The 25,473-nt window shown below is 55.8% G+C and overlaps 1 protein-coding gene across 2 annotated transcripts; it reads left to right on the top strand.

Moving 5' to 3' along the window:
* Window positions 1-337: 337 nt before the first annotated feature.
* Window positions 338-22,118, top strand: PCGF3 (polycomb group ring finger 3). 2 transcript variants are annotated; one of them, XM_058670386.1, is made up of 11 exons: window positions 338-542; window positions 5,279-5,318; window positions 5,569-5,706; window positions 7,379-7,496; window positions 8,810-8,906; window positions 11,139-11,194; window positions 15,481-15,591; window positions 16,199-16,287; window positions 19,316-19,453; window positions 20,375-20,455; window positions 21,147-22,118. In XM_058670386.1, exons 4-11 carry the CDS (start codon window positions 7,388-7,390, stop codon window positions 21,192-21,194), a joined length of 729 nt encoding a protein of 242 aa, XP_058526369.1. In that variant the 5' UTR covers window positions 338-542; window positions 5,279-5,318; window positions 5,569-5,706; window positions 7,379-7,387; the 3' UTR covers window positions 21,195-22,118. The 2 variants fall into 2 exon arrangements, with proteins under 2 accessions (XP_058526369.1, XP_058526370.1); XM_058670387.1 differs by having other exon boundaries at window positions 5,551-5,706.
* Window positions 22,119-25,473: the final 3,355 nt, after the last annotated feature.

Below are 25,473 nucleotides of genomic sequence, written 5' to 3'. Positions count from 1 at the left end.
GGTCAGCGCGGCCACGCCCCCACCGGCTGGCCAGTCCTGCCCCGCCCCTCCGGCGAGCCACGCCCCGCACTGGCCACGCCTGCGCTGGCTGACCGCGCCCCAGCCCGCCCCCGCTTTGGCCACGCCCTCACGTAGCACCACGCCTCTCCTCTGGTCACGCCCCCACTCAGCATCACCCTCTGCCTTCTGGCCATGCCCCTCACGTCGCTCTACTCCGAATCCTTACCCGAGCCCTCCCGAAACGCGCCTGCGCCCTCTGGCCCCGCCCTCCCCGCCTTCTGGCCCCGCCCTCCGGTTCCGCCCCCAGAGGTTCCGCCCCGGCCCTGGCCGCGGGTGGGAGCCGGGCTGTGTACCGCGCATGCTCGCACCGCGGCGCCCCCGACTCGGCGCTCGGCTCGGCTCGGGCATTTCCGCCTCTTTGTTTTAAACTCCGGACGGGTTTTTTTTTCTCCTCCTCTTGGGGGGGACCCCGAGGAGCGGCGCCCCTCCCGCTGCCGGCGAGGCCCCGCGTGCGCCCTGCTCGCCCCTGCCCGAACCTGCAGGTCAGTGAGTCCGCCTGTCCGGCCCGGCCCGGCCCGCGGCGCCCGCTCCCCAGGCCGCGGCGTCGGCCCGAGTCCGGCCTCAGGCTCCGCGCCCCGGACGCCCCCTCGCTTGGCACGGGATTCCCGACATTGCTCGGCAGGCCCCGAGAGCCGGACCCGGGGAGGGCTGGGACTCCAGGCAGGGCTGGGGCCCCGGCAGAGCAGACCCCTTGGAGCTGGGACCCCGGCAGGGCAGCCCCCTTGGAGCCGGGACCCCGGGCAGGGTAGACCCCTTGGAGCCAGGACCCCGGGCAGGGTAGACCCCTTGGAGCCGGGACCCCGGGCAAGGCAGACCCGGGAGGGCTGGGACCCCAACAGGGCAGACCCGTTGTAGCCGAGACCCCAGGCAGGACAGACCCCTTGGAGCCGGGACCCCGGGCAGGACAGACCCCTTGGAGCCTGGACCCCGGGCAGGGCAGACCCCGATGGGTCACCGAGGAGTGGAGGGCTAGAGTCTCAGGGGAGACCAGTCACCAAAGAGGGCTGGTGAGAAAGTGGCCATCCAAAGAGAGCCAGAACGTGGAAACAGGTCGCCCAATGAGGGTCTCCCCTGGACAGGTCACTGAGCAGGGCTGGAAGCCCAGCGCGGGTCAGTGGAGGTCAGACTTGACATGGGCAGCACCCAAGAGAATGAGAGCCAGGACAGGTCCCTCAGTGGTGCCCCTGAGGAAGGCCCACCCAGTGGGCTTGCATTGGGCCCCAGGACAGGCCTCTGAGGAGGACTGGGCAGCAAAACCAGCCCTGCAGAACATCCTGAAAGCCCCTTGAGCCTGGCACCCTGAGACCGCCTGGGGAAGGCTGGTGGCTGGAGCAGGACCCCAGGTTGGCCACTTAATTCAGGATGCTGGACTGCAGGCCTCCTAGGCTAGGAGAAACTGGATAGTGACCTGACATGCAGGTGGCTGCGGGTGAGGACTTGGGGCCTGAACCCCTCTTTGCACAGGCCATGCAGGACTGTCTTGTGGGGGCTCTGACTCCCAAGGCTGTGTTGTGTCCACACTCCTAGGCCCTGGAAGCTGTCTGCCACACTTTCTTGGCCTCAGTCCTGTGGGTTCACAGGGCTTGCCCCCATCACCATTCTAAGGGGATCCCAGAGGCAGCCAAGGGATGGGGTCTAAGCAAGTAATGGGCCTCTGAATGTGTTCAGGGACACAGCCCAGGACAGATGGCTGGGGTCCAGGAGGCTCCGCAGCCTTGAGCCAGGAGCTTATTGGCCTTGGGTGTGTATCTCGTCCAGAGGGGAGCAATGAGAAAATGGGGGACAAGGAGTGTGCAGGTGTTACTCAGCCTGGTCTGTAGGAGGCAGTGTGCAGTCCTCATGCTGAACGAAGAAGATGATGTGCACATACTCAGAGCTGTGGGGTTGGAGTGTGTACTCGGAGAGCTGTGTGGTTGGAGTGTGTACTCGGAGAGCTGTGGGGTGGGAGTGTGTACTCGGAGAGCTGTGGGGTGGGAGTGTGTACTCAGAGAGCTGTGGGGTGGGAGTGTGTACTCAGAGAGCTGTGGGGTAGGAGTGTGTACTCGGAGAGCTGTGTGGTTGGAGTGTGTACTCGGAGAGCTGTGGGATTGGAGTGAGCACTCAGAGTGCTGTGGGGTGGGAGTATGCACTCAGCTGTGGGGTGGAAGTGTGTACTCGGAGAGCTGTGTGGTTGGAGTGTGTACTCGGAGAGCTGTGGGATTGGAGTGAGCACTGGGGGGGCTTTGGGGTGGGAGTGTGTACTCGGAGAGCTGTGGGGTTGGAGTGAGCACTCAGCTAGCTGTGGGGTGGGAGTGAGCCCTCAGCTAGCTGTGGGGTGGGAGTGAGCCCTCAGCTAGCTGTGGGGTGGGAGTGAGCCTTCAGCTGTGGGGTGGGAGTGTGTACTCAGCTTAGGTGGTGTAGATTGGTTGGTTTGCAACATGTGTGCAGTGCTGTTGAGCCTGGCTGAGCTCTGAGTTGAGTAGCACAACTTTTCTCAGTAACTTGTGTCTAGTGTGCATTTTCTGTCCTGCGCTAAAACCCTCTTCGCCGTGTCCAGCACCCTTTAGCATTTGCCTCCTGCTGATTCTTTGGGCCACTGCCATGTTAAACGTCTCTGCTTTGTGTCTTGGAGAATCTGGTGAACCAAGCGTTCAGGTTCAACCAGGCTCTTTTGGTTCCTGTTTGCCAGGAGGGGTCCTCCACTTGTGTTGTTTGTGCAACAGATGAGTTACTCTCTCCGGTCTCTTGGGTCAGGAATCCAGATGTGGCTTAGATCAACCTTCTGGCTGGGCCTGGGGCTGCCTTTCTGGAGTGCTGGTGAGAGCCTGGTCAGGCCGCCTTGTGGTGTGAGGTGGTCCCAGGGGTCATCGTGTGTCCAGTCTCTGGTTGGGTGGCTCCTGTTAGAGCAGCATCCCCCCCAAGAAGCCCATAGCTGTGCTTGGGGCTGTGTGGTCAGGGCAGCTGTCTTGGTGCGCCAGTGGTGGCTGGACTTCCTTGGTGTGGACTTGTAGTCACGGCAGGCACGTGGCATGCTGGGAGGACCCTCAGGTGCCAGCCCACCAACAGGAGCCCTCATTAAGGTGCAGGGTAACCAGGAAGGTGGTTTATTCCGTGCCATCTGGTACCATGGTCTTGCTTGTCCTGGTCTGTCCTTTGGTTGCTGTCTGTGACTTTTTTTCCAGGAACTGAATGGACTGCAGAGGGATTTTTTCTGGACTGTTTTAAATTCACATGGAGCATTTTTTTTTTTAATTTATTTATCTTTATTGTAAAGTCAGACATACAGAGAGGAGAGACAGAAAGATCCTCCATCTGCCGATTCACTCTCCAGGCAGCTACAACAACCGGAACTGAGCTGATGCGAAGCCAGGAACCAGGAACCTCTTCTGGGTTTCCTACACAGGTGCAGGGTCCCAAGGCTTTAGGCCGTCCTCGACTGCTTTCCCAGGCCACAGGCAGGGAGCTGGATGGGAAGTGGGGTTGCCGAGATTAGAACCAGCGGCCATGTGAGATCCCAGCATGTTCAGGGCAACGACTTTAGCCGCTAGGCTACCACACTGGACTCTTGTGGAGCATTTAAAAAAAAAAAGATTTATCAATTTACTTGATAAATAGGAGAACTCTTTCATCTGCTGGTTCACTTCCCAGATAGCCACAGTGATCAGAGCTGAGCCAGGCTGAAACCAGGAGCTTCTTCCAGGTCTCTCATGTGGATTCAGAGCCCCCACACTTGGGCCATCCTCTACTCTCAGGTGCTTTAGCAGGGAGCTGGGTCGAAAGTGGAGCAGCTGGGACACCTGCACGATACCATGTCTTGGGCAATGTCTTAGCTTTTGCTGCTAAGACTTGAGGTTCTGAAGAGGTTCCGGCCTCTGCTTCTACCCTACAGGGTAGCCAGGACCTCTGTCCACACGTGGCCCAGGGCTGGAAAGGGCACTGTGTGTTAGCCACATCAGAGGCTACCCCTCTGTGCTATGGCCCCTCACAAGGTCAGGCATAGTGCCCGGCTGGAGGCCTGGGCCATGACTAGGCTTGTTTGGGTGAAAGGTCACACTCTGATTTAGCAGGGCCATGTGTGTGCTCTGATTCCCCATCTTGGTGAGTGGTTAGGACTGACCTTGGGGCTGGAGCTATGTCCTCCTCTGTGGGTTCTCACAGAGGTTCAGGAGTAGCTTTCTGCCGCCCTTGCAGTGTTTGTTTTTGTTTCTGCAGAAATGCTGTCTATGCCCAGCAGCTGAGCATAGTGCATTCTCCAGTCCTGCCAGTTGCTAGTTTGTCATTGAGTTGAAAAACTGTCAGCCTTTAGGAGTCCTGTCAGACTTGAGCTTCCTCCAACTCTAGGCTGATAGGACAGTAGTAGGCCCTGCCCACGTGCGTAAGCCTGGGCTCCCATCAGTGAAACTTCATGAAACATGAGCTAGTTGGATGTTTTCCATGCTGCTGCAATGCTTGGTCATGCATGTCGCTGCTCCGTGTCCATGCCCAGGTCACATGCATCATGGCTACACATCTGTGCTTGGGTCACACATGTCATGGCTGCACATCCATGCTCGGGTCACATGTTCATGGTTTAGTGGAAACCCATGGGCAAGTGGTTTTCCTGGGCAGGAGAAGATCCTGAAGGGCCCCATCTCCTGAAGGCTCCTCATGGTGATGTGGGGGCCACCCGTTTGTGTCCCAGTGATGGGCAATCATATCTACACTGGTTTCCTCTTCATCCTCCCATGATCTGAAAGCCAGAGCATTCATTCTGTCTGCATGTGTTCTACAGTACTACAGGCCAGGAGGGAACCGACACAAGGGGCCTACGCCTGTTGCAGCTGGTGTATGGGGCGTGTGTATGCAGGACCCATGTTCCCTGTCTTCCAGGTCTTCCCTGTCCCTGCAGTGGCCCTACTCTCCACTCTGAGCTGTGTGGGCACTGAGCAGTGAGTGGGCTGCACATGGTGTAGCATGAGGCAGTCCAGCCACCTGTGGGTGCTGCTCACATGTGCTCCCAAACCCTGCCACTAGGTCACCCTGACACAGGGCTCCTCCTGAGGGCATTTGTTGGCACCTGCAGATTTGAAGGATCTTGGGGACACTCCATTTCCCCAGTCTGCCTGTGTGTGTTGGAGCCCAGTTCTCACTGCTGCTGACTCCAGTAGCTGAGCAGGGCTTCAGGCTGTGGGGTGGGGTCCCCTCGCTTCCGTGTCTCCTTCGTCCTGCTTCTGTGACACTGTCTTGTGCTTTTCCACAGGCCTCACGATGTAGCAGGAACTCCAGGCTCTCACTCACAGGTAACCATATGGAAGAGTACTACTCCCACCCCTGCCTTTCAGGGCTGTGTACCTGCTTGTGGGGGTGCCCTGGCAGCAGCAAACAGCAGCTCTGTGGTCCTGACAGCTGGACCATGCAGCATCTACACCCATGTTCCCACCTTGAGTAGAGTTTCCCCCTGACTCAGGTCAGCGATAGAAGGGGAAACTGATATCTGTGATCGCATACACATGTGGTGATGCATTGCGACAGGTGCCCATTTCTGTCTAGAAAATGGAAAGAGACCAAGGACCTGGAGGAAGGTGCAGACACGAGCCGTTGCGCAGAGCGCGGAGGAGTGGCCAAGTCCCGGTGCTGGCCTAGGCTCCATGCCCCGGCGGAAGAAAGGACGCACGGCGTCTCCAGGAGGTGAGAACAGGGCCCTGTCCCCTGAATCCTGCTGTCCCATGAATGTGTGTGTGCTTGAGGAGAGAGAAGGTATCCCAATTCCTGACCAGGGCTCTGCCCTGTAGCTCTGCGGTGATTTGGCTGCTGTCCTCCTGGAATGAAGCAGAGGTCCTTGGTCCTTAGCTCACAGAGGACCAAACCCGTTCCTTGGGTCAGTTGTCAAGGGGGACAAAGTGTCCGCGGAGGCAGCTGGTGTAGGGCCACATGCAGCCTAACGGGGAGCATCGCTGTGTGCTGGTTAGGGTACCTCAGTGTCATGCTGCCAAATGCAGAGCCACTGAGACGGCCTCCTCGGTGGGAGGGCAGGATCCCTCTAGGCAGTGCCCCAGCTGGCCTGGTGGATGGTGACTACTACTTCCAGGCAGCATGTGTGGCCACATATCAGCAGTTGGACCCTGTGCTGAGGGGAAGGAGGGTGTGAGCTTGGCTTCAGGTCTTTGCAGGTTTTGTTTGTTTATTTTGCGTTTTCTGCTGTCCTCTCAGCTTCTTCCTGCTGCAGGGTAGCTGTGCTGTCAAGGGCTGCCCTCTGTCTACCTCGCTGACCACGTTCCCCACTTGGTGGAATCAGCAGTTTCTGTATTCTGGCTGTCTCGGGCGTAACTTTTTTTTTTTCCCTGCATCCATCCGTCACTCAGTGTACCCCTCACTCACCGTGGTCTCTCTGTTTTCCTCTCTCTGACAGTGTGTGTGGCTGACACACACAGGCAGGGTGGGGGTGGAGTGCTTGGTCCGGGCTAGCCCAGTACTACACTTACAGAGGTTGCAGATACTTAGCATGGGTGTAGTCCCTCCAGTTTGGAATAGCAGCTTTGTGGTCCTGAGGGGATAAGGAGGACTGAGTATACTAGTGGGTAGAGGCGTAGCCGGCTGGTAGGAGCTAGGGGTGAGGTGCTCGGTGGGTGGGGTGGTCAGGATGTTCACCAGGTGCTGCACTGGGCTGCTTGGCAACCTGGTTCAGCAGGGCTCTTGCAGGTCATGCCTTTGGAGGTTGTGGCTCGGGGTGGAGGCAGTAAGATGAGTCCTGTAGACCCAAGCCAGACCATCTGCAGCACAGGGGGCTGGAGCCCAGGCTCTGCCAGCTCAAGAGTCCAGGGACATCACGAGCCTGGTTTCCACTCTGATGGCCAGACACAGGAGGAGGAGAGAGGCTGCTGGTCTGGGCCTGGGCCAGTTCCTGCTGAGAATGTGCACCATAGCACTGGGAAAGCTGGGGAGGAAACAAGTATGTGGGGGCAGTGCGGTGGAGGGGGTGGGGGCGGTGTGGAGCCTGCCCTGCCTTATCTGGGGTCGGAAGGGGCCATAATGAGACTTCCATCGCCAAAGCTCAGGCAGTGAGAAAGTGCAGAGGTCATCGTGTAACCCTTGAGGACTTCCAGGTGTGCAGGTTCTGCAGTGGCCAATGCAATCTTCATTCTGCACAATGCTCCTGTTGTCCACCTGGGCCAATCCTGCCTTCACTCCTCCCTCACACAGTGACCAGTTGGAGCTGCTTGTCCCCACAGACCTATGTGGGTGGGGGGCTCCCTGTTGATTTTCACCATACAACTTCTGTACCCGCTCATAGTACCCCTCCCCCAATGAAACCTCTGGGAATGTCTGGAATGTTAATGAACAAATGGTTTTTCTCTTGCAGAAGCCAAAGATGCTGACCAGAAAGATTAAGCTCTGGGATATAAACGCCCACATCACCTGCCGCCTGTGCAGTGGGTACCTCATCGACGCAACTACAGTGACCGAGTGTCTGCACACGTGTATGTGTGGGCCCTGGGGTGCTCCCCGGGGAGGGGGCACCTGGTGATGTCCACACAGTCATCTCAACTATTCTACACACACGTTCAGAGTCCAGGCACGGGAACACGAGGCAGGAACAGAGTTGTGGGCTATGGGTCTGTGAGGGCTCTAGGGGCTGTGGGAGCTCTGAGGCCTGTGGGGCCTGTCAGAGCTGTAAGGGCTGTTGGGGCTGCGAGGGTTGTGGGGCTGTGAGGGCTAGTGGGTCTGTGGGGACTGTGAGGCTGTGGGGACTATGGGGGCTGTTTAGGTCTGTGAGGGCTGCGGAGGCTGTGAGGGCTATTGGGTTTTTGAGGAGCTGTGAGGGCTGTGGGGGTTCTGAGGGCTTTGTGGCCGTGAGGGCCGTGAGGGCTATGGGCCCGTGAGTGGCTGTGAGGGCTGTGTGCTGTTAGGGCTGTGAAAACTATGAGGGCTGTGTGGCCTGTGAAGGTTGTCGAGGCGTGAGGGCCCTAGGAGCCATGAGCCATCAGTGTCTGTGAGGCATCGCTTGGATGCTCAGCAAGGCACAGCTTGTGTTCCTGGATATTCAATAGAGTGACAGGAGGTTCGCTGCTGATGACGAAAGATGTCACCTGAAATGTTCAAGCAAGTTTCTTATATTTTCCAGAGGTGCCTGCTGGCTTATCCCTGTTGCTACAGCCTATGACACTGGCTTGAAGACCGTCTGCACTAGTCCTTGATGGCTGTGCAATGGTCAGCATGTTTGCACCGGGTGGTTAGTTTCTCTTGTGTTTGAAAGGTCCAGAGATCAGACGGAGTGAGGACTCCACTGGTTCACTACCACCTCCATGCCTGTGACATCCAGAACCGGACCAGGCTCAGGACAGGGACCAGGGTCTCTGCAATGGCAGGACCCAAGTGCCTGGGCCACAGTGTTCAGCCCCAGCTGTCAGATATGGGGTGGTCATCCACAGTGTGGCAAGCCCCTGCCATAGGAACTTGCAGTTCAAAGTTAGTTGTGTTAGACGAGTGAGCATCATAGTGTATGTTGGATTGTTTTCATTGTGTTTTACCCAGTTTTGCTTTACAAGGAAACAAAATGAGACTTCAGAGCAGAGATAGTAAATACTGGCCCACGCTCTGAGGGTCGTCAGTGGGTTTTTCTTTCCATTGAATCCCTGGCCTCATAAGTGAGAATGTAGCCGTTGGTACCTCCCATGCTCACCTGAGGCCAAGCACAGATCGGGGCCTCTTAGAGCAATTCCCCACGAGGGCCTGCTGAGTTGGGAGGAATGCAGGCGTCTTGGCAGCAGGCCCTAATCCCGCCTCTGCTCAGTCTGCAGGAGCTGCCTGGTGAAGTACCTGGAGGAGAACAACACGTGCCCCACTTGCAGGATTGTCATCCACCAGAGCCACCCCCTGCAGTATATTGGGTAAGCACCAGCCAGGGCCTCAGGGCTGAGCTGGACTCCACCAACTCCAGATGGGTGGGCTGCACTAGAAGGGTACAGCGGTCCTGGGTCGGCTGTGACCTGGGTGTCTGACAGCTGCCCTGCTGTGCCTTCCCATGGCCTAGGTGTCTGGTGGCCACCCTGCTATACTGACATGTGACCTGAGAGCTCAGTAGTTGCCCTGCTGTGCCCTCACTTGACCTGGATGCCCAGTAGTAGTTCTGCTGTGCCCATGGATAACCTGAGTGTTCAGTGGCTACTCTGTTGTGCCCACACATGGCCCAGGTGCCCAGCAACTGCCACGTGCAGCCCTGGGGAGTCTGGGAGTGCCCTAGCCAGCTGCTCATCTGAGAGAAGCAGAGCTGACAGATCTCACATGGAATGTAAAGTCAGCTTCAATTCTGAGGGTCCCCTAGAAAGGAAGGAAATGCCCCTGACCCGTACATGGCAGAGACATGCCTCTGAAAGCCAGTTTCTAAGGAAGAGGTGCACATGCTTGCTCCCTGCTTTAAGTCTAGCAGCCCACAAGCAGCTTCAAGTTGTGAAAAGCGGCCACTTCCCAGGAAGTGCTAACCTGTGAGATGTTCAGGGTTCCACTGTATTCTGTGGAACTGACCCTGGCGATACTTGCTTGAGTGATGTCAGGGGTTCCACTGTCCCTGGTCATGCCATCCCCAGCCATGGTGTCCTGAGTGACTTTGGGGTTTCTCCCCTTTGTCCTACGTGCTGTCCCTGCTCATGCTGGCCCGAGTGTACCTGCACTTCCTGGTGTTCTGTCCAGGAGTGGTATCTAAGCTTACAGATGCTGCCTGCATGGATCTGGTTCCTAAGCTCTATCATGGCTGGGGTCCAGTCTGCGCAGTGTGCCGGTCTGCCTTGTAGCCAACATGTGGCATGGCTGGCATCCAGTGTGCCCATTGCCTGGGTCTGCAAAGCCGGTCACCTCTGGCATGGGTGTGATGATCACTGGGGTTCCTCCTGTCCTTCCCTCATCTTTCCACAAGTCCTCTCGTTGTAAAGCCCACACTGCTCTGGGTGCCATAGAGCTGGACCGTAGGACAGTCAGTAGTAAAAGGCAAAGAGCCTGAGAGGTGGGCCCCATAGGGTGCCAGGTCCCACAGCCTGTCTTTACCCTTGGGAACCTGGGACAGAGAAGGGCCTGTGTTGAGGGCGCGATGCTGCTTTCGTCAGAGTTGGGTTCATCATTGACTGGAAATAGTTGAACTACAGAGAATGTGGGGGAAGGGCAGGGAGCTGGCCTGCAACAGGCCAGCTCAAATGTCAGTCCTGATCTCAGGTTGGGCTCCTGGGGCTCTGTTCTGTGTGTGTGACTGTGTGGTGGCTGAGAGCCAGGGGACACCCTCAGTCACCCTGGTCTTTCACCCCACTTCACACAGCTGTGCTTGGGTTGCATATGCCTGATGCTCCTGGCCACCCACAGGGCCTCATCTCTGCCTTCCTCAGGGTCCACTGCCTGGTGAGGGGGGAGGTGGTGGGCCTGGAGCAGGTGGAGGCGACCAGAGGAAGTGCCAGGCTGTCTACACCCGAGGTCCTGGCTTCTGAGGTGCATTCACACACCCGGTGTCTGCATGCTGGCTGGGTGTGGACCTTGCCAGGACAGCTGGGAGCCCTGCTGTTCACTGGGTGTCCCCGGGGACACTGGCAGCCTGGGGGAGTCACCTGCTGGTCATGGTGTAACTGGGCACTCATGTTGCTCCTGGCTTGAGTGCAAGGTCCCATATGTTCTGTGAAACGATCGTTCGTGAGTTGCTTGGACCATTGGTCTTTGGGGCATTTAAGATTCTCTCTAAAAGAAATGATGTTTAGAAATGAAAATGACTTGACAACTAGGAAATTCACGGACACTTTCTACTCAAAAATAAGTAAAAGTGGCTGTAATTTGTGTGTGAGAATAGTGAGCTGGGGTGGACGTGGTGCAGGGGCCAGGGCTTGCAGCTCTTCACACATTTAGCTCCTGGGGTATTGAAGCTCTGGGTATAGGGGCGGAACGCTGGGTGGGTGCTGTCCTGGACACTGGTTCCTGGGGCCTCCCCAGTCATTGCTGGGGTGGAGATGCTTGTGAGGCCAGAACCTGCATGGAGCAGCACATGGCTGATGGACAGTGTGGGCCAGACTGGATCCCAGTAGAACTGGATACATGCAGTTGAGGGTCCCGGGGCCGCTGTGCCCTGAATGTCCTCTCTTCTGTTGCAGCCACGACAGAACCATGCAGGACATTGTCTACAAGCTGGTGCCAGGCCTCCAAGAAGGTGAGTCTTGGGTCCCTTGAGCCCCAAGCCCTGTCTGCTCATCCCTGCCCATGGTTCACCTGCACCTGGCTGGCCTTGCTGTGGGTTCTGGGGGCACTCTGCTGCTCACCATGGCATTGATGTGGGTGGTGGTGGGTGGACGTAGCCTTCATCTGGGCAGTGGAGACCCCCTTACCTTGACTGAGTGGCCTGGGCTGGGCCTCCACTGTACCTCCCCCAACCCTGAGTAGCTCCTGTGCCCTCCCAGCAGCACCCCCTGCAGGGCAGGAGCAGCAGTGGCCCTGGGACCTTCAGGGCTTGAGGCTGCGGAGACTGAGCTGAGCAGGATGCAGAGTCACGTCCCACTCGGGTTTGGTCAGACATTCTGGATAGTGCTAATGGCCTGGTCAGCCACCCACAAGCAGCAGTCGGGACCCTTCCCATGCTGAGGCCAACGCTGTGGCCACTGCTGTCTGGGGCCAGAAGTGGCTGGCACAGTGACACCTACTCAGTTTGGGCAGGTGGCCTCTCCAAGACCTCATGCATGTGATTTTTGGTTTAAATGTGGCTCCATGTGTCCAGCAGCAGCTGCTGACTGCTCACCCCCAAGGACCTGTGTCCGCATCCTGCTCCACCCAAACCAGGAGAGCAGACTCCGTGAATATAGATGTGGCGTTTGTCTTTGATATCTGGGGTTATTCGGTATGTTTGAAAGCAGATACACCCTGTGACCCACTTTGGGTTCACAAAGAGGGTGGGGGTCACCTGCAGCCTGATGTCCACAGCCATGACAGGGCAGCCCCGTGCACTGTGCATCTGTCAGACAGGCCAGCAGGCCCGGTGCCCTGCGGCCATTCGTGCCTCTCTACCAGGGAGAACATTTGTGTCCTATCTGTACCAGGGAGTCTTGTTCTTTTTTTTTTTTTTTTTTTAAGATTTATTTATTATTTTTATTGGAAGGGAGCTAGTTGGAAAGCGAGGCCACCGGGACGTGAACTGGTGCCTGAGCTGGTGCATGTGAGGCAAGGACTTTAGCCGCTAGGCTACGGCGCCGGGCCCTGGCCTGTGTCCTTGAGCTCTAGCCCCTCTTGCCCTGTGTTTCTGGTCTCTCAGTTTCTGAGGTTTTTGTTTCAGGTGGGATCCACATGGGCTGCGCTCAGAGCAGACCCACAGCTGGGTCCTCTTCATGCCCACCTTCCCTCATCCTGCTCATTCCAAACTGCACTGGCTCAGGATGCCGAGGTGGCCCCCGGCTCCATGAGGTGGTGGAGTTAGAGGGGTCTGGCCTCACGGGGACCTCAGGTGGGGGACATGTATGGGTCTGTGCTGAGGTCTGGTGGTTCCCAATTGGAGTTTCAGCCAGTCCAGGTGGCTGAGGGTGGTTGTGCTGACATCCTAGGCCACTGTTAGCTGGACCAGTTCTGCTCCTCCCTTGGTGGCAAAGGAGGCTTGGCTGTGTGAGAGGAGCCAGGGCCAAGGCAGTGGCTCCCAGATCTGTCCTGTCTCCTGCTGGCATGTGCTTGCATCGGCCCAGGTTCCTGGGGCATGCCTGGTTTCCAGTGCAGAAGCATGGGGGCGGGGCCCTAGCTGACTTCTGGAGGCTGTGGTGTCTCAGGGCCCAGAGCTGGGTAGGGGAGCTCAATGACACCTTGTGATGAGCTAGCGGATGCTGCAGGTGCCGGCATCACAGACAGCAGCTTAACTTGCCTTGCCACAACACTAGCCCTCTATGCCTTTTAAATTTATTTATTTGAAAAATACAGTTTACAGAGTAAGAGAGAGGGAGAAGCAGAGGTCTTCTGTCTGCTGACTGACTCCCCAAATGGCTTACAGTGGCCAGAATGGATCAGGTCAAAGCCAGGAGCCAGAGGCTTCTTTCAGGTCTCCCATGTGGGTGCAGGGGACCCAAGGTTTTGGGCCTCTCTCCACTGCTCCCCCCAGGCCACAGGCAGGGAGCTGGATGGGTAGTGATGCAGCTGGGACACAAATGGCACCCATGAGGAAGCTCAGGCCGTGACCTGGCAGTGCTAGTCCCAAGGCCTGATTCCCAGAGGCAGAGTGCCATTAGAGGTGTAAAGAATGACCTGCTGTCCTCCCTTGGCTCTGCTTCCCCCGTCCGCTGTCCTCAGGACGTGGGCAAGCAGTTTCTTGCCAGCTCCTCATGTTTTCTGTGGTGCTTTGATAAAGATCAGAGGGTAGAATTGCAGCCTGAGGCATCAGTGTTATTCCTTCTGTTGTCTTCACTGTGTGCTACTGACAATGTGCAGGCCAGCCGAGGATGCCACAGCCCTACCTCTTCTCAGCCCTTCCCTGCTCTCAGTCACTTCCTTGCTCTCAGCTCAGCTCCCGGTGTTGGCCCTGGGCTGACATGCGCACTGCTCTGTGGACAGATGAAACACCAGCGGATGAGCCATGTGGTCAGCGTGGACCATGGGGGCAGCACAGATATCGCCTCTAGAGGACCCTGGCTGAGACATTGATGGGAAATGGTCATGAGGTTTCTCAGAGGCATTGTCTGTGTGCTGAGGGCTACACGGTTTCTCTCTGAATCATTCTAAGCAAGTACAGTACCACTGTTCCATGAAATTTGGAGGCGTGTGACATCCGGATTGCTGGCTTCCATGGCAGTATTTGGTGGCCTGTTGCTTTGTGGCAGCGAATATGGCCTGTAACCATTTGTCACCATTTGTGGCATGGCATGCCACTCCATGGTGGTGAATGTGGCCATCGTCATTCGTGATGGCCACATGGCATCCACAGAACACTTGCTGGCTGAGCCAGCTCCCTGCCCAACACCTTGGGTTTCTGTTGTTGCCTCTTGGTCTGCAGTGAGGCTGGTGGGCTCCATGTGCTGGGCACGGCCTTAGGCCACCGTGGAGTATGTCATGTTTGGTCCCATGGTGCGGGGGCTGTCTCCCAGGATCTCTGGCTTCACTTTGCCTCAGGCGTCTCATCCCAACAGTAGTGTTTTGGGTCCCGGCATTGACTGAGGTATTTTCAGTGCTTGACTCCAAGTCGCCTTCCTGAGAATTCATGTCCTCCACTGGATCCTGGTTGTCCTATGCCTTAGGTGGGTGGCAATGACAAAGGGCCAAACCAGGTTACCTCCCACCTATGAACCTTTCTCAAAGACTCTGACAGGATGGCCTCCTACTGGCAGGCTGCCACACAGCACAGGAGCTGGCCAGCCTGACGTTTCCCCAGTCCCAAACACTGCTCCCTCCCCACTTTGAAGATTAGTTTATTTAATTGGAAGACAGAGTGATGGGGAGAGGGAGAGATCTGGCATCCTCTAGTTCCCTCCCCAGATTCCCACAATAGCCAGGTCTGGCCCAGAGCTTCATGCTGGGGGTCAATCTTCACTGCTGACTGGAGCATTAGTGGGAAGCTGGATCAGAATTGGAGCAGTGATGAGCTGGGATCCAAGTGCGTGCACCAGCAAGGGATGGCATGCCACAAGCACTAGCCACTGTGTCTTTGCCCAGCAGGCTGCTTTCCTGTGCTTGATCCTGCATAGCCAGGCATAGGTGAAGCACGTGTGGGACTGGGACACAACCTACTAACATGGAGATCATTGTGTAGGGAGGATGACCATGCAGATGAGAATGCTAATGAGGGCTTGAATGGTCCCAAAACATTAGTCCATTGTCACAGACAGGCTGCAATCACTGCTCTGTGAGGTCCCTGCATGTCCGTTGTCACGGACAGGCTGTGGTCACTGCTCTGTGAGGTCCCTGCACGTCCATTGTCACAGACACAGCTGTGGTCACTGCTCTGAGTCCTTGTGTTGTGTGTCCTTACCCCACTGTGTTCTGAGGTCCATCTTGGTCAGAGTATGGGCTCAGTGGACTGGGCCTTGCTGGAATCAACAGCTTCTTTGTCCCCCAGGTTCCCCCTTGCGTGTCCCATTGTGATCCCAAGGGTCGACATGTTGGGGAGCAGGTGCGGTGTGTTCTTATGTCAGGGAGGCCAGTGGTGCAGAACCTGGCCAGGCAGCAGCTGGGAGGTCGACCCTGGGCACTGCTGACCAGCTGGGTTGAGGGAACCCTCAGGGTAACGGGACCTCTCACATGAACAATGGGTGCTGGCAATCAGTTCTCTGGGCTGACCTGTCCCTGGGCTGTGGGGTCTGACATGTCATTGAGGATTCTCTGGTGACGGCTCCCTGTGTGTTCTCAATGCCCCCACTGGTGATTGAGCAGGGAGGGATTTCAGCCCATTCCTGGTCTCACATACAGACTTTGGTGCAGCATTTTTCTGTGGCTTTTGTTATCCACCCCTAAGATAATGACTCTGAATGTTCACAGCGGAGATGAGGAAGCAGAGAGAATTTTACCACAAACTGGGCATGGAAGTGCCAGGTGATGCCAAGGGGGAGGCGTGTTCTGCCAAGCAGCATTCAGACCCCCACCGCAATGGTGAGTTGGTACCCTGGGCCTTCCTGATTGTTGACCCTACCCTCTTAGCAAAGGAATTTGGAGTATTTTGAGAGCCAGAGAACTCCAGTCTGCTGATTTGTCCCTCAGTGCCGGCAGAGACCTCAGTGCTCGAGCCAGCGCCTGCACAGCAGGCAGCCAGACTGTAATTGATCCTAGAGGGATTTTGTGTTTGAAGAACTATTTATTTGTTTATTTGAAAGTGAGAGTTACATAGAGAAACAGAGAGCTCTTCCATCTGCTGGTTCACTCCCCAGATGGGTACCAAGTCTAGGGCTGGGCAGGCCAAAGCCAGGAGCTTCTTCCACATCCCCATGTGGGTGCAAGGTCCTAAGCACTGTATCAGGAGTGGATCAATCAGGACTTGAACTGGCTCCCAGATGGGATGTTCAGACCCTGCCACGATACCAGTCCCTTGTTGAGTGAGTTCTGAGTAGCTTGTTTTGAGATGTCTGCATGTGCACAGGGAGTGTTTGGGGAGACACATCTGTATCATGTGTGTTCTGTGAGCACACCACACCACACCTGAGGCTTCCTACGTGGGTCGAGAGCACACAGCCTGTGCATTGTTTTGTGTTTGTGCCGACAGGTGAGACCAAAGCAGACGACAGTTCCAACAGAGAGACGGCAGAGGAGAAGCAGGAGGAAGACAATGACTATCACAGGAGCGACGAGCAGGTGGGAGGCCCTGGGCTGTGCATCCCCTGCAGTCTCCGCGCTTGGGTTTGCTTTCTTCTGTGCATATTGTGAACCTGCTCTGCGAGACAGTGGAGAGCTGCACTGTGCCCACTGTGGACCAGCATGTCCGCTCCCCACCCAGCACCCCACCAGCTGTTGCCATGTTCTCCCCGCACAGCCCCCAGGTAGAGCACCCACATGCCTCCCCGGCTGCACTCTGCTTGCCTTTGGTGATTCGGTGCCATCTGTGCCTCTGCGTCCATCAGCAGAGACAGGTCAGCCAAGCCTGGAGTCTGGCTTCAGTTTCCAGGAGCTGTGGGAATGCTCACCGGAACCATGAGGAGATGCCATTGGCTGGCTGTCGGTGTGGCATTGCTGGCCCCTGCAGCAGCTGTTGGTCAGCTGTCCATCAGTATGGGTGGTCCCATCCACTGGATCACCCCCCAAAATGCCTGCAGCACCCGGTGCTGGGCCAGGCTGGAGCCAGGAGCTATAGCTGGTTTTCCCTTGTGGGTGCAGGGGCTCGAGGAGTTGGGCCATGGCTGCTGCCTCCAGGTGGTGTTAGCAGGCAGCTGGGACTCGGAGAGCAGTCCCTGGGACCTGGCCTGTGGGTGTTCACCTGGTAGCTTAGCCCCCCACAGCACTTTCACCCTGCGTTTTGTTGAGGTTTTCACACTGTGTTCACAGTTGTTAATACAAGCTTTGTCATCTAGAGGGCCCAGTTGGTGACTGTGATACACTTGGGTTCTGTTCCTGATCTCTGTGTCTTGACCTCTGTCCCCTGACCTCCGTCACCCTCTTTCTAGCATATGCTTTGGTTCCTTTTATGCTGTTTTGAGTTGAAGGTCCATGTGGTTTGGTTCTAGCTTTAATTTCTCACTATGATTTCTGTCTTTGACCCATGGATTTCTTTTTTCAATTTTTAAAAAATTATATTTTTATTTTTTTTGAAATTCAGAGTTGCAGAGACAGAGAGAGGTCATCCATCCACTGGTCATGTGTCAAATGACTGCAATAGCTGGAATGATACCAGGCCAGTGCCAGAAGTTTCTTCTGGGTCTCCCACATGGGTGCAGTGGTTCAAGCACTTGGGCGTCTGCTGCTGTCCCCAGTGGATCAGCAGGGAGCTGGATCAGAAGTGGGACAACTGGGACTGGGACTGGAGCTCATGTGGGATGCCAGCGCTGCGGGCTACTACACCGCAACACTGGACCCTCAGTGTCTTCATTGGGTTAAAATACACTTGGCATCCGTCATTTTAAACATTTGTAAGTTCACAGTTTAGTTCAACGCAGCCACGCCTGGTGTCCAGTACTTTCTCATATGCTCACAGTGAACCTTGTGTACAAAGAAGGTGTTATGAGTGGCTCAGCACGTTTCCCTGGACCAGAAGGCGCCATTTTGAATCCTAGCAGCTCCTGTTCTGATCCTGCTCCCTACTGACGCACCCAGGAAGGCAGCATTTGGAGGACAGCCCAACTATTGGAGTTCTGCCTTCATGTGGAAGATTTGAATAGAATTCCTGGCTTCTGGCTCCTGGCATTGACCAACCCAGCCATGCTTTTTTTTTTTTTTTAATTTAATCTTAGACATATTTCAGGCTTTAAAAAAAAAGATTTATTTATTTGTATTGCAAAGTCAGACATACAGAGAGGAGGAGAGTCAGAGGAAGATCTCTGTCCGCTGATTTCATTCCCCAAGTAGCTGCAACAGCCAAACTGAACCAATCAGGAGCCATGAGCTTCTGGGTCTCCCATGTGGGTGCAGGGTCCCAAGGCTTTGGGCCATCCTCGACTGCTTTCCCAGGCCATAAGCAGGGGAGCTGGATGGGAAGTGGGGCTACCAGACATGAAGTGGTGCCCCTATGGGATCCCGGATCCCAGCACGTGTAAGGCAAGGACTTATAGCTACTAGGCTACCATTCTGGGTGTGAACTTCGTTTTTTTTTTTTTTTTTAAGATTTATTTATTTTTTTTGGAAAGGCAGATTTACAGAGAAAAGGGGAGACAGAAATATTTTCCATCTGTTGGTTCACTCCCCAGATTGCTGAAATGGCCAGAGCTGAGCCAGTCAGAAGTCAGGAGCCAGGAGCTTCTTCTGGGTCTCTCACAGGGAGACCTCAGGGACTGAATCATCCTCTACTGCTTTCGCAGGGCACAAGCCAGAGGTGGAGAGGAAGTAGAAGACCCAGGACACAAACTGGTACCCATATAGGTGCCAGCGGATGGAGGTGGAAGATTGGCTGATTGAGTCATCGCTCTAGCCCCAATAAGTTCTGTGTTAAAAACCTGTGAGAGATAGAACCAGCTTCACCCCAGAGAGCTCTCCTGTGGGAACCTGGATATGCATTTATCAGAAACCACTGTTTCGGGAGCCCATCCCCCACAGAAACCACCCTTAACCCCTTCTCTTGTGGGTTAGATCTGAACAACCATGAAAATGTGTTCCCCTTTCCTCCCATTGGCACCTCTTCAGCTTTGCTGTCACATGAAGTGGCAGAGCCTGTGTGGGAGCTGGGCCCTTCTCTACTCCCTTATCAGCCACCTTTCTCAGCCTCCTCCTGGCCTTTCACGCAGGGCTCAGCCCCCATGAGCTTCTCATGTCTGCCAGTGTTGGGCCGTGTTGGGGACTGTGGGTGTTCTTCCTTGTTCACAGGGTCTTTGTTAGTCCCCTTGTCAATGCGTTTATCTGAGTTTCCTGTCCCGGTTCTCTGAGAGTGACTCAGCATGGGCTTGCATGACAGTAGATGCACATGCCTGCTGGGACCCTGCCATAGCCCCGCTCGATTTTGTCTTCAGGGCTGGGCCTGACGTCGCTTCCTGCCCACACTTCCCTGGGCAGTGTTGGTCAGCGGGAGCTGAGGGGTGGCTGCTGGCACAGGCAGGGCCCGGCCCTTGTGCTGGAGACAAGACCCCGGCCTCACCTCCCAGTGTCCCATGGCGGAGGCATGGAGGGGTCAGGAGAGGCATGCACGACAGCTGGCCCAGGTGCCCATGTGTCTAAGTGGCCCCCACCTGCTTCTCCTCAGGTGAGCATCTGCCTGGAGTGCAACAGCAGCAAACTGCGGGGCCTCAAGCGCAAGTGGATCCGCTGCTCCGCCCAGGCCACCGTGCTGCACCTCAAGAAGTTCATCGCCAAGAAGCTCAACTTGTCCTCCTTCAATGAGGTAGCCTGCGCCCGGGATACAGGGGAGATGAAGTGTCCCCAGAGAGGAGGAATCAGCTGCAGCCTGTGGTGGGCGGGGTCTGTGGCCAGAGGGGACTTGGGCTTGTGGGAGGGACACCTGAGTGCAGAAAGGGAGGCTGGGTGTGACATGGGCATGGGGGTCTCTGCAGAGCCTAACTTCTGGGCAGGAACCTTCTGAGGGGGAGGAGGAGGAAGGCAAGAGGCAGGGCCCTCCCTCCCATTCTTGGGCTGGCCCACCTGAGCTCCTGCCACAGTCTTGCCCCACAGTTGTCCCACTGCTGTTCCAGGGCCTCAGCCTGGTGAGGAGGGAGGAGGATGTGTGCACAGGCAGGGAGAAGGTTCTTGCCAGGCAGGTGAAGGTTGCTTTTCCCACTCCCTGCGTGTCCTCTCCGAGCCCGCCTCCTGCAGCCCCCAGGGGAGGTCAGACTGGTGCTGTATCCCCGTGGCTGAGACCTCCACGTACGAGACTGAGGGCTGCTGGCACGGGCAGCAGCACTGCCCAGCAAGATGCAAAATGTGGACCTCCCAGGAGACCCTCTGGGCACACCCTACCGTTCAGCCTGGACACGAGGCCTGCCCGCAGCTTAGCTGCTGCTTCGACATCATTGCCCACGGTGGAGGCCCGAGCCGTGGCCACCTGCTGTGGGACCCAGCTCCACTGTGGGTGCCAGGGTTGGGGGCAGGCCCAGAACTGCTGCCTTGCTTGTCAAAGCAGTGGAAGTGTGGCCGGACCCACTCACCGACAGCTTTAGCTGTGGTCCCTGGTGCTGCTGCAGCAAGCCCCTGGCTCTGGGGGCACCTGGCCAGGAAGTGCAGCCAAGTCCCCTTGGGGCAGAGGACAGGTTAACCCCATAGCAGGAAATGCTGTTGTAGGTCTCTGACTGTCCCCTTCTCCCTCCAGCTGGACATTTTATGCAATGAGGAGATCCTGGGCAAGGACCACACACTCAAGTTCGTGGTTGTCACAAGGTGGAGATTCAAGGTGAGTCCTGCCCCCTCACCGTGGATGGTGGTGTCCAGGGCAGGGTAAGTCCATGCCTGTTAGTGCAAGGCCCTTGAGGGATGCTGCAGGGTTTCTGTCCCCAGGTCTGCCTATGGGAGGGAGAAGTGAGGTTGCCAGGGCTGACCAAGGCCAGGCTGGAAGAGAAGGAGGAGGAGCCAGTGGAACAGCAGCGGGACAGCCCCTGGAGCCAAAGTGCTACGGAGAGGATGCTCCCCAGGACCATGTCCCCCACCCCTCTGTGACACCCCCACCTGTCTGTGACCTCCCCGCCTGTGTGTGACCCCCACCTGTCTGTGGTCCCCCCACACCTGTCTGTGTCCCCTGCCTGTCTGTGACCTCCCATCTGTGTGTGATCCCCACCTGTGTGTGACCCCCAACCTGTGACCTCCCCACCTGTCTGTGTCCCCTGCCTGGGTGTGACCTCCCACCCTGTGTGTGTGACCCCCCCTACCTGTAACCTCCCCACCTGTCTGTGGTCTCCCCACCTGTCTGTGACCCCCACCTGTGATGCCCCTGCCTGTCTTGTGTCCTGACCTGCCTGTGACCCCCACCTATCTATGACCCCAAGCTGTGATGTCCCCACCTGTCTGTGACCCCCCCCACTTGTCCTGGCCCCAAACCTGCGCTACACTACTCCTGAGCGGCCTCCTGATCTTTTTGTGTTTTGCAGAAGGCGCCCCTGCTGCTGCACTACAGACCCAAGATGGACCTGCTGTGAGCTCCCGGGCCCCTAGACCTGGCCTGTGCCCCAGGTGCTTCGCACAGACCGTACCACCTCTGTGAGAGTTGGCCTCCATGTGTGGTGTGGACCTGATTTCTGAATAGAGATTATTTATAACTTTTGTACAAGAGAATTCACATTCTTCAGGACACAACCAGCACTGCGCTCATGAGCGTGAAAACACTTCACAGTTTCACGCGGCCCAGCCGCACCCAGCTTCACTTCTGGTGCCCGGGCTGGGGTCATGGGGGCCGTGTGCTCCGAAGTCACCTCCCGGCACACATCACCTTGGCCTGCTTTCTGGGTCAGTTCAGTTTATAAATTAGGTTCATGGTAAGCCTCAATGACACTTTCCTCGAATCCTTGCTAAGTTATTGGACAAATTCCTTTTTTGGTGAATTACAGTATTTATGTTGCCTTCAGCTTCCTGGAGACTTAGGCAGTGTTTAAAAGTTTGATTTTGAAGCAAACCAAAAGAAGTTTCCATTGATCCGATGCCAGCTGCTGCCCTGTCCCTCAGCATCCAGTTATGTGGGGTTCGAGGCCACTGGCCCCGCAAGTCACAGGGTGGGCTGGAGGCCGCAGGGCCCCAAGTCATAGGGTGGGCTGGCTTCACTGTCCGAGGAGCCAGAGGCCACTGGGCTGGCTCTATGCTGGCTTGCAGAACCATTCTTGCTTTCACACACGACTTAGGAACTGGGGTGCCCCCTGCTTGGTCCTGTGGCTTAGCTTCCTACTTGTTCTTTCCCCATCTTTGCTTGGCTGAAGAGAGAAGTGGGTTGAGTGGGTACACGCAGGGGCCCTTGGATTCCTGTGGACAGGCGGGCAGTGGGAGCAACAGCCAAGCCACCTGCTGGTTGTAGGTCCTTTGTTACACATCCTCGTTGTGCACACACACATTGGTTCCTTGGACCAGGAGGGTGTGCAGCTGAGCGCTGTCACCAGCCCCACCTTGTTCTATTCAGGGCTTAAGCTTCAGGCTCCTCCTCTGAACTTCCTCCTGGGCCGGGGTGAGCACAAGCTGCTGGGCATTCGTGGCTGACCACATCTGCTGGGCGTTTCTTGCACGTGCTTTGGAAGTGGTGGCTGGGCTCATGGAACCTCTGTACTCCTCCAGCTCCCTGTGTCTCACACACCAAAGCTCGGGAGCAGCTGTGCCTGAGACCCAACCTTAGAGATGATAAAACCTTAGCCCAGTCCCAGAGGTTTTCAACGTGAGGCCTTGTAAACCGTCTGCATTGTGTTTGGGGAATTGGACAAAATGCCTCTCTCTCTTTAAGCCCGTGGACTCCCAAGGTTGTTTGAGTTTTGCCGTCCTCCCAGTTGTTTCTCAGATTGCTGTACAAGGGTTTGTGAGTGTGTGTGCGTAACTATTACCTGTCTACCTCAAAACGCCCACTGCAAAGCCTCCTGGGAGTATCCGTTACCACAGGGCAGTGGTTAGTGCAACACTAGAAGGCAAGCCTGGCCTCGAGCCTCGGGCTCCCAGTCACACTGACCCAGTTCAGCCCCAGGCGTCCTGTGTAATCTTGTGGTGTCTATTTGTAACTCTGTAGCTACCTTTGGAATCACTTGACTTTGCAATGGTGCTAAGTTGATACATTCAAATACACAGAGAGATGGGAAGTCTCAAGGCTGCCGCTGGGCTCTCCTGCTTTTGTAATCGCGTTAACCTGATACAGCCTCAGCAGCACAAGTACCTATTTTTCTAAGATTTCACCTGCAGACTGTCTTCCTGCAGGACCATGTCCCCGGCGCCTGCCGCCCTTCTTGGTCTGACTCTGTAGCCTTATGCAGTTTGAGACTGGAGCGTAATGAACCTGCCGTCCCATGGAAGCTTCCGGGAGGTCTGGTTTCATTTCTGGCAAGTTCTCATTTGACATCACAAAGCCAAATTTTTTTTTTTTCCCAGCATGAAAGCTAGGATCAGTCACTGATTGCCTCCTATTAGGTTTCCTTCTTTCACAGATGGAGTTACTGTGAAGTGGTTTTCACGACATTGATGCTGGCACAACAAATGCTGTCCGGCCACGTGCTCATGTCATCTCTGACAGCAGTGAGACCTGTTAGCAGCGGATGGTCTCGCTAGACACCATGTTCATGGAAATAGAAAATTCAGATAGAGTATATAATATTGAATTTAAGATTTGGGGGGTTAAAAAAGAAAACTTAACTTTATAAAATTATTTATTCTATTTTAAGCCTTCTATCGTATTTTCCCATCCAGTTGTTGCTTCCGTGGTCCAGCTTTATTTACAGGCATATAAGATGAAATTGTGACATATTTTGCAAGCTTCTTTTTACTTTGAGTAGCTTTTTATTTTTGTGTGTCCCGTGGGTGGAGCACGTCCTTCATGCATTTGTGCAATAGGCTCCCGTGTGCATTTGCCAGACGTCTGGCCTGCCCAGCCACAAAGAAGCACTGCAGAGGAGCACCAAGGAGCATTTCCAAGTGCTGCAGTGTTTGGTTTCTCTGTGCGCAGTTAGTCACAGCTCCCGTGCGTGCATGTTGGCAGTGTTCAGAAGCTAGTGGCCGCTGGAGGCCAGGCTGCCCTGCGAGTGGCCCTGGGGTCTGCGTGGTTGTTAGGGCCTGAACAGTGGTTCTGGCTTGTCCCCAGCGTTGCTCAGGGCGGCGCTCCACACTGGTTTGAAGGTGTCGCTGGGCTGTGAGCCAGCCGACTTGCTGTTGAGTGTGCCGTCCAAGCCAGCGGCAAATTTGGACAGGCCCAGTCTCTGTGGGCTCGGGAAGCCCTTCAAGTGACAACTGCAGGGTGTGAGACTGCATCTCCAAGCCCGTCCTTCAGTGAGTAACAGGAACTGGGTAAGCAGGCCAGAAGATCAGCAGGAGTTCTGCTGTGGTCGTTGGAGAAATCGTGTCCCCGGTCAGCCAAGGACCTGGCAGGCAGAGGCTCCCGTGGGGGGCCGGGGCTGCTTCCCCTCTGGCTGGCCATCCCCCCTAAAGAGCACACCCCAGGGATGTGTAGCCCAGCGTCTGCCCCAGTATCTCACTGGGGCAATGGAAGAGTTCATCCCTGAGTCTTTGTCAGCGGTGGATGCAGTGGGGACACTGGGGTACGGAAATGATAATGCAGATACAGGTTTTTGACTGTTTAATTTGAAAGTTTACATTTTTTATGCTTTGTGTTGGTGTGTAATTTTTGTACTCTTGGTGGCTGGTTTTTGTCTAAGATTTTTTTTTTTGAAAATTGCTTAAATGTTTCAATTTCATGACAGTGAAGCTTGTATTCAGTGTTTTGCCAATTAATATTATATGCTTGTAATAAAAGCAAAAGAAAAATGAAGCGTCTGGCCTGGGGGTTCTTGCAGATGGCATTTCTAAGTGCATGTGGAGGTGGGTCTGTGGGGGACAGACTTCCCTATGTCCATGCAGCCCCAGCTCACAAACACCCCAAAGAGAGATGGCATTTGTCGCACATGCAGGATGTCTTACCACCATGCCCAGCGCCACATTGCAACTGTTACCTGCACAGCGTTGATAGCACAAGTCACTGGGAAATGGTTTAAGTGAGAGATGGGTGTGGGTTACTCTGCAGATGTTTGCCTCAGTCATCGCAGACACTGAGGAGCACACTGCGAGCACCACAGGTGGGCAGCATTGAGCACAGCCACCAAGATACTGGACAGACCCTCACACCCTATGTAGAGGAGTCCAGCTCCCAGCCGTGGGCACCCCAGGAAGCAGTGATGGTCTGAGGACCTGGGCTCACAGCATCCACGAGGGAGACTCAGGTGGACTCCGGACAGGCTGTGTGGGCGTTTGAAGAGTGAAGCAGCTCCCCAGCAGTGAAGGTCTGGAGTTGACGTCCTACATGGGAGCCATTGCAGTGCTAGGTCTCTCCTGAGGGTGGCAGTAGAGGAGGCCCAAGCCTCCCCTTGGCCCACATGCACTGTGTGCATCCGAGTCACCTGTGTCCCATCACCAGGGCACACCGCACCATCCTCCTCTAGCCCCTCCCTCGAATTATATGGTATGAGCATTAGGCCCAATCGAATTACACTTTCACTTTGCATTGTATTGATTAAAGTCATTTGTGGGGCCCAATGTGATAACCTAGTGGTTAAATCCTTGCCTTACATGAGCCAGGATGCGGTATGAGTGCCAGTTCATGTCCCAGCTTCTCCCGCTTCCTACCTGTGGCCTGGGAAAGCAGTGGAGGTCAGCCCAAAGCCATGGGACCCTGCACCCACATGGGAGACCCGGAGGAGGCTCCTGACTCCTGGTTTTGGATCAGTTTAGCACCAGCCATTTGTGGAG

This window comes from Ochotona princeps, chromosome 11, assembly GCF_030435755.1.
Source record: "Ochotona princeps isolate mOchPri1 chromosome 11, mOchPri1.hap1, whole genome shotgun sequence".
Taxonomy (NCBI): domain Eukaryota; kingdom Metazoa; phylum Chordata; class Mammalia; order Lagomorpha; family Ochotonidae; genus Ochotona; species Ochotona princeps.
The sequence above is the reverse complement of the archived record's forward strand: the minus strand, read 5'-3'. Positions and strand labels throughout refer to the sequence as shown.

Coding starts and splice junctions, on each gene's coding strand:
- PCGF3 (XM_058670386.1), top strand. CDS start 7,388: ATGCTGACCAGAAAGATTAAGCTCTGGGATATAAACGCCCACATCACC. Junction 16,288..19,315: donor ATCACAGGAGCGACGAGCAG/GTGGGAGGCCCT, acceptor GCTTCTCCTCAG/GTGAGCATCTGCCTGGAGTG. Junction 20,456..21,146: donor TCACAAGGTGGAGATTCAAG/GTGAGTCCTGCC, acceptor TGTGTTTTGCAG/AAGGCGCCCCTGCTGCTGCA.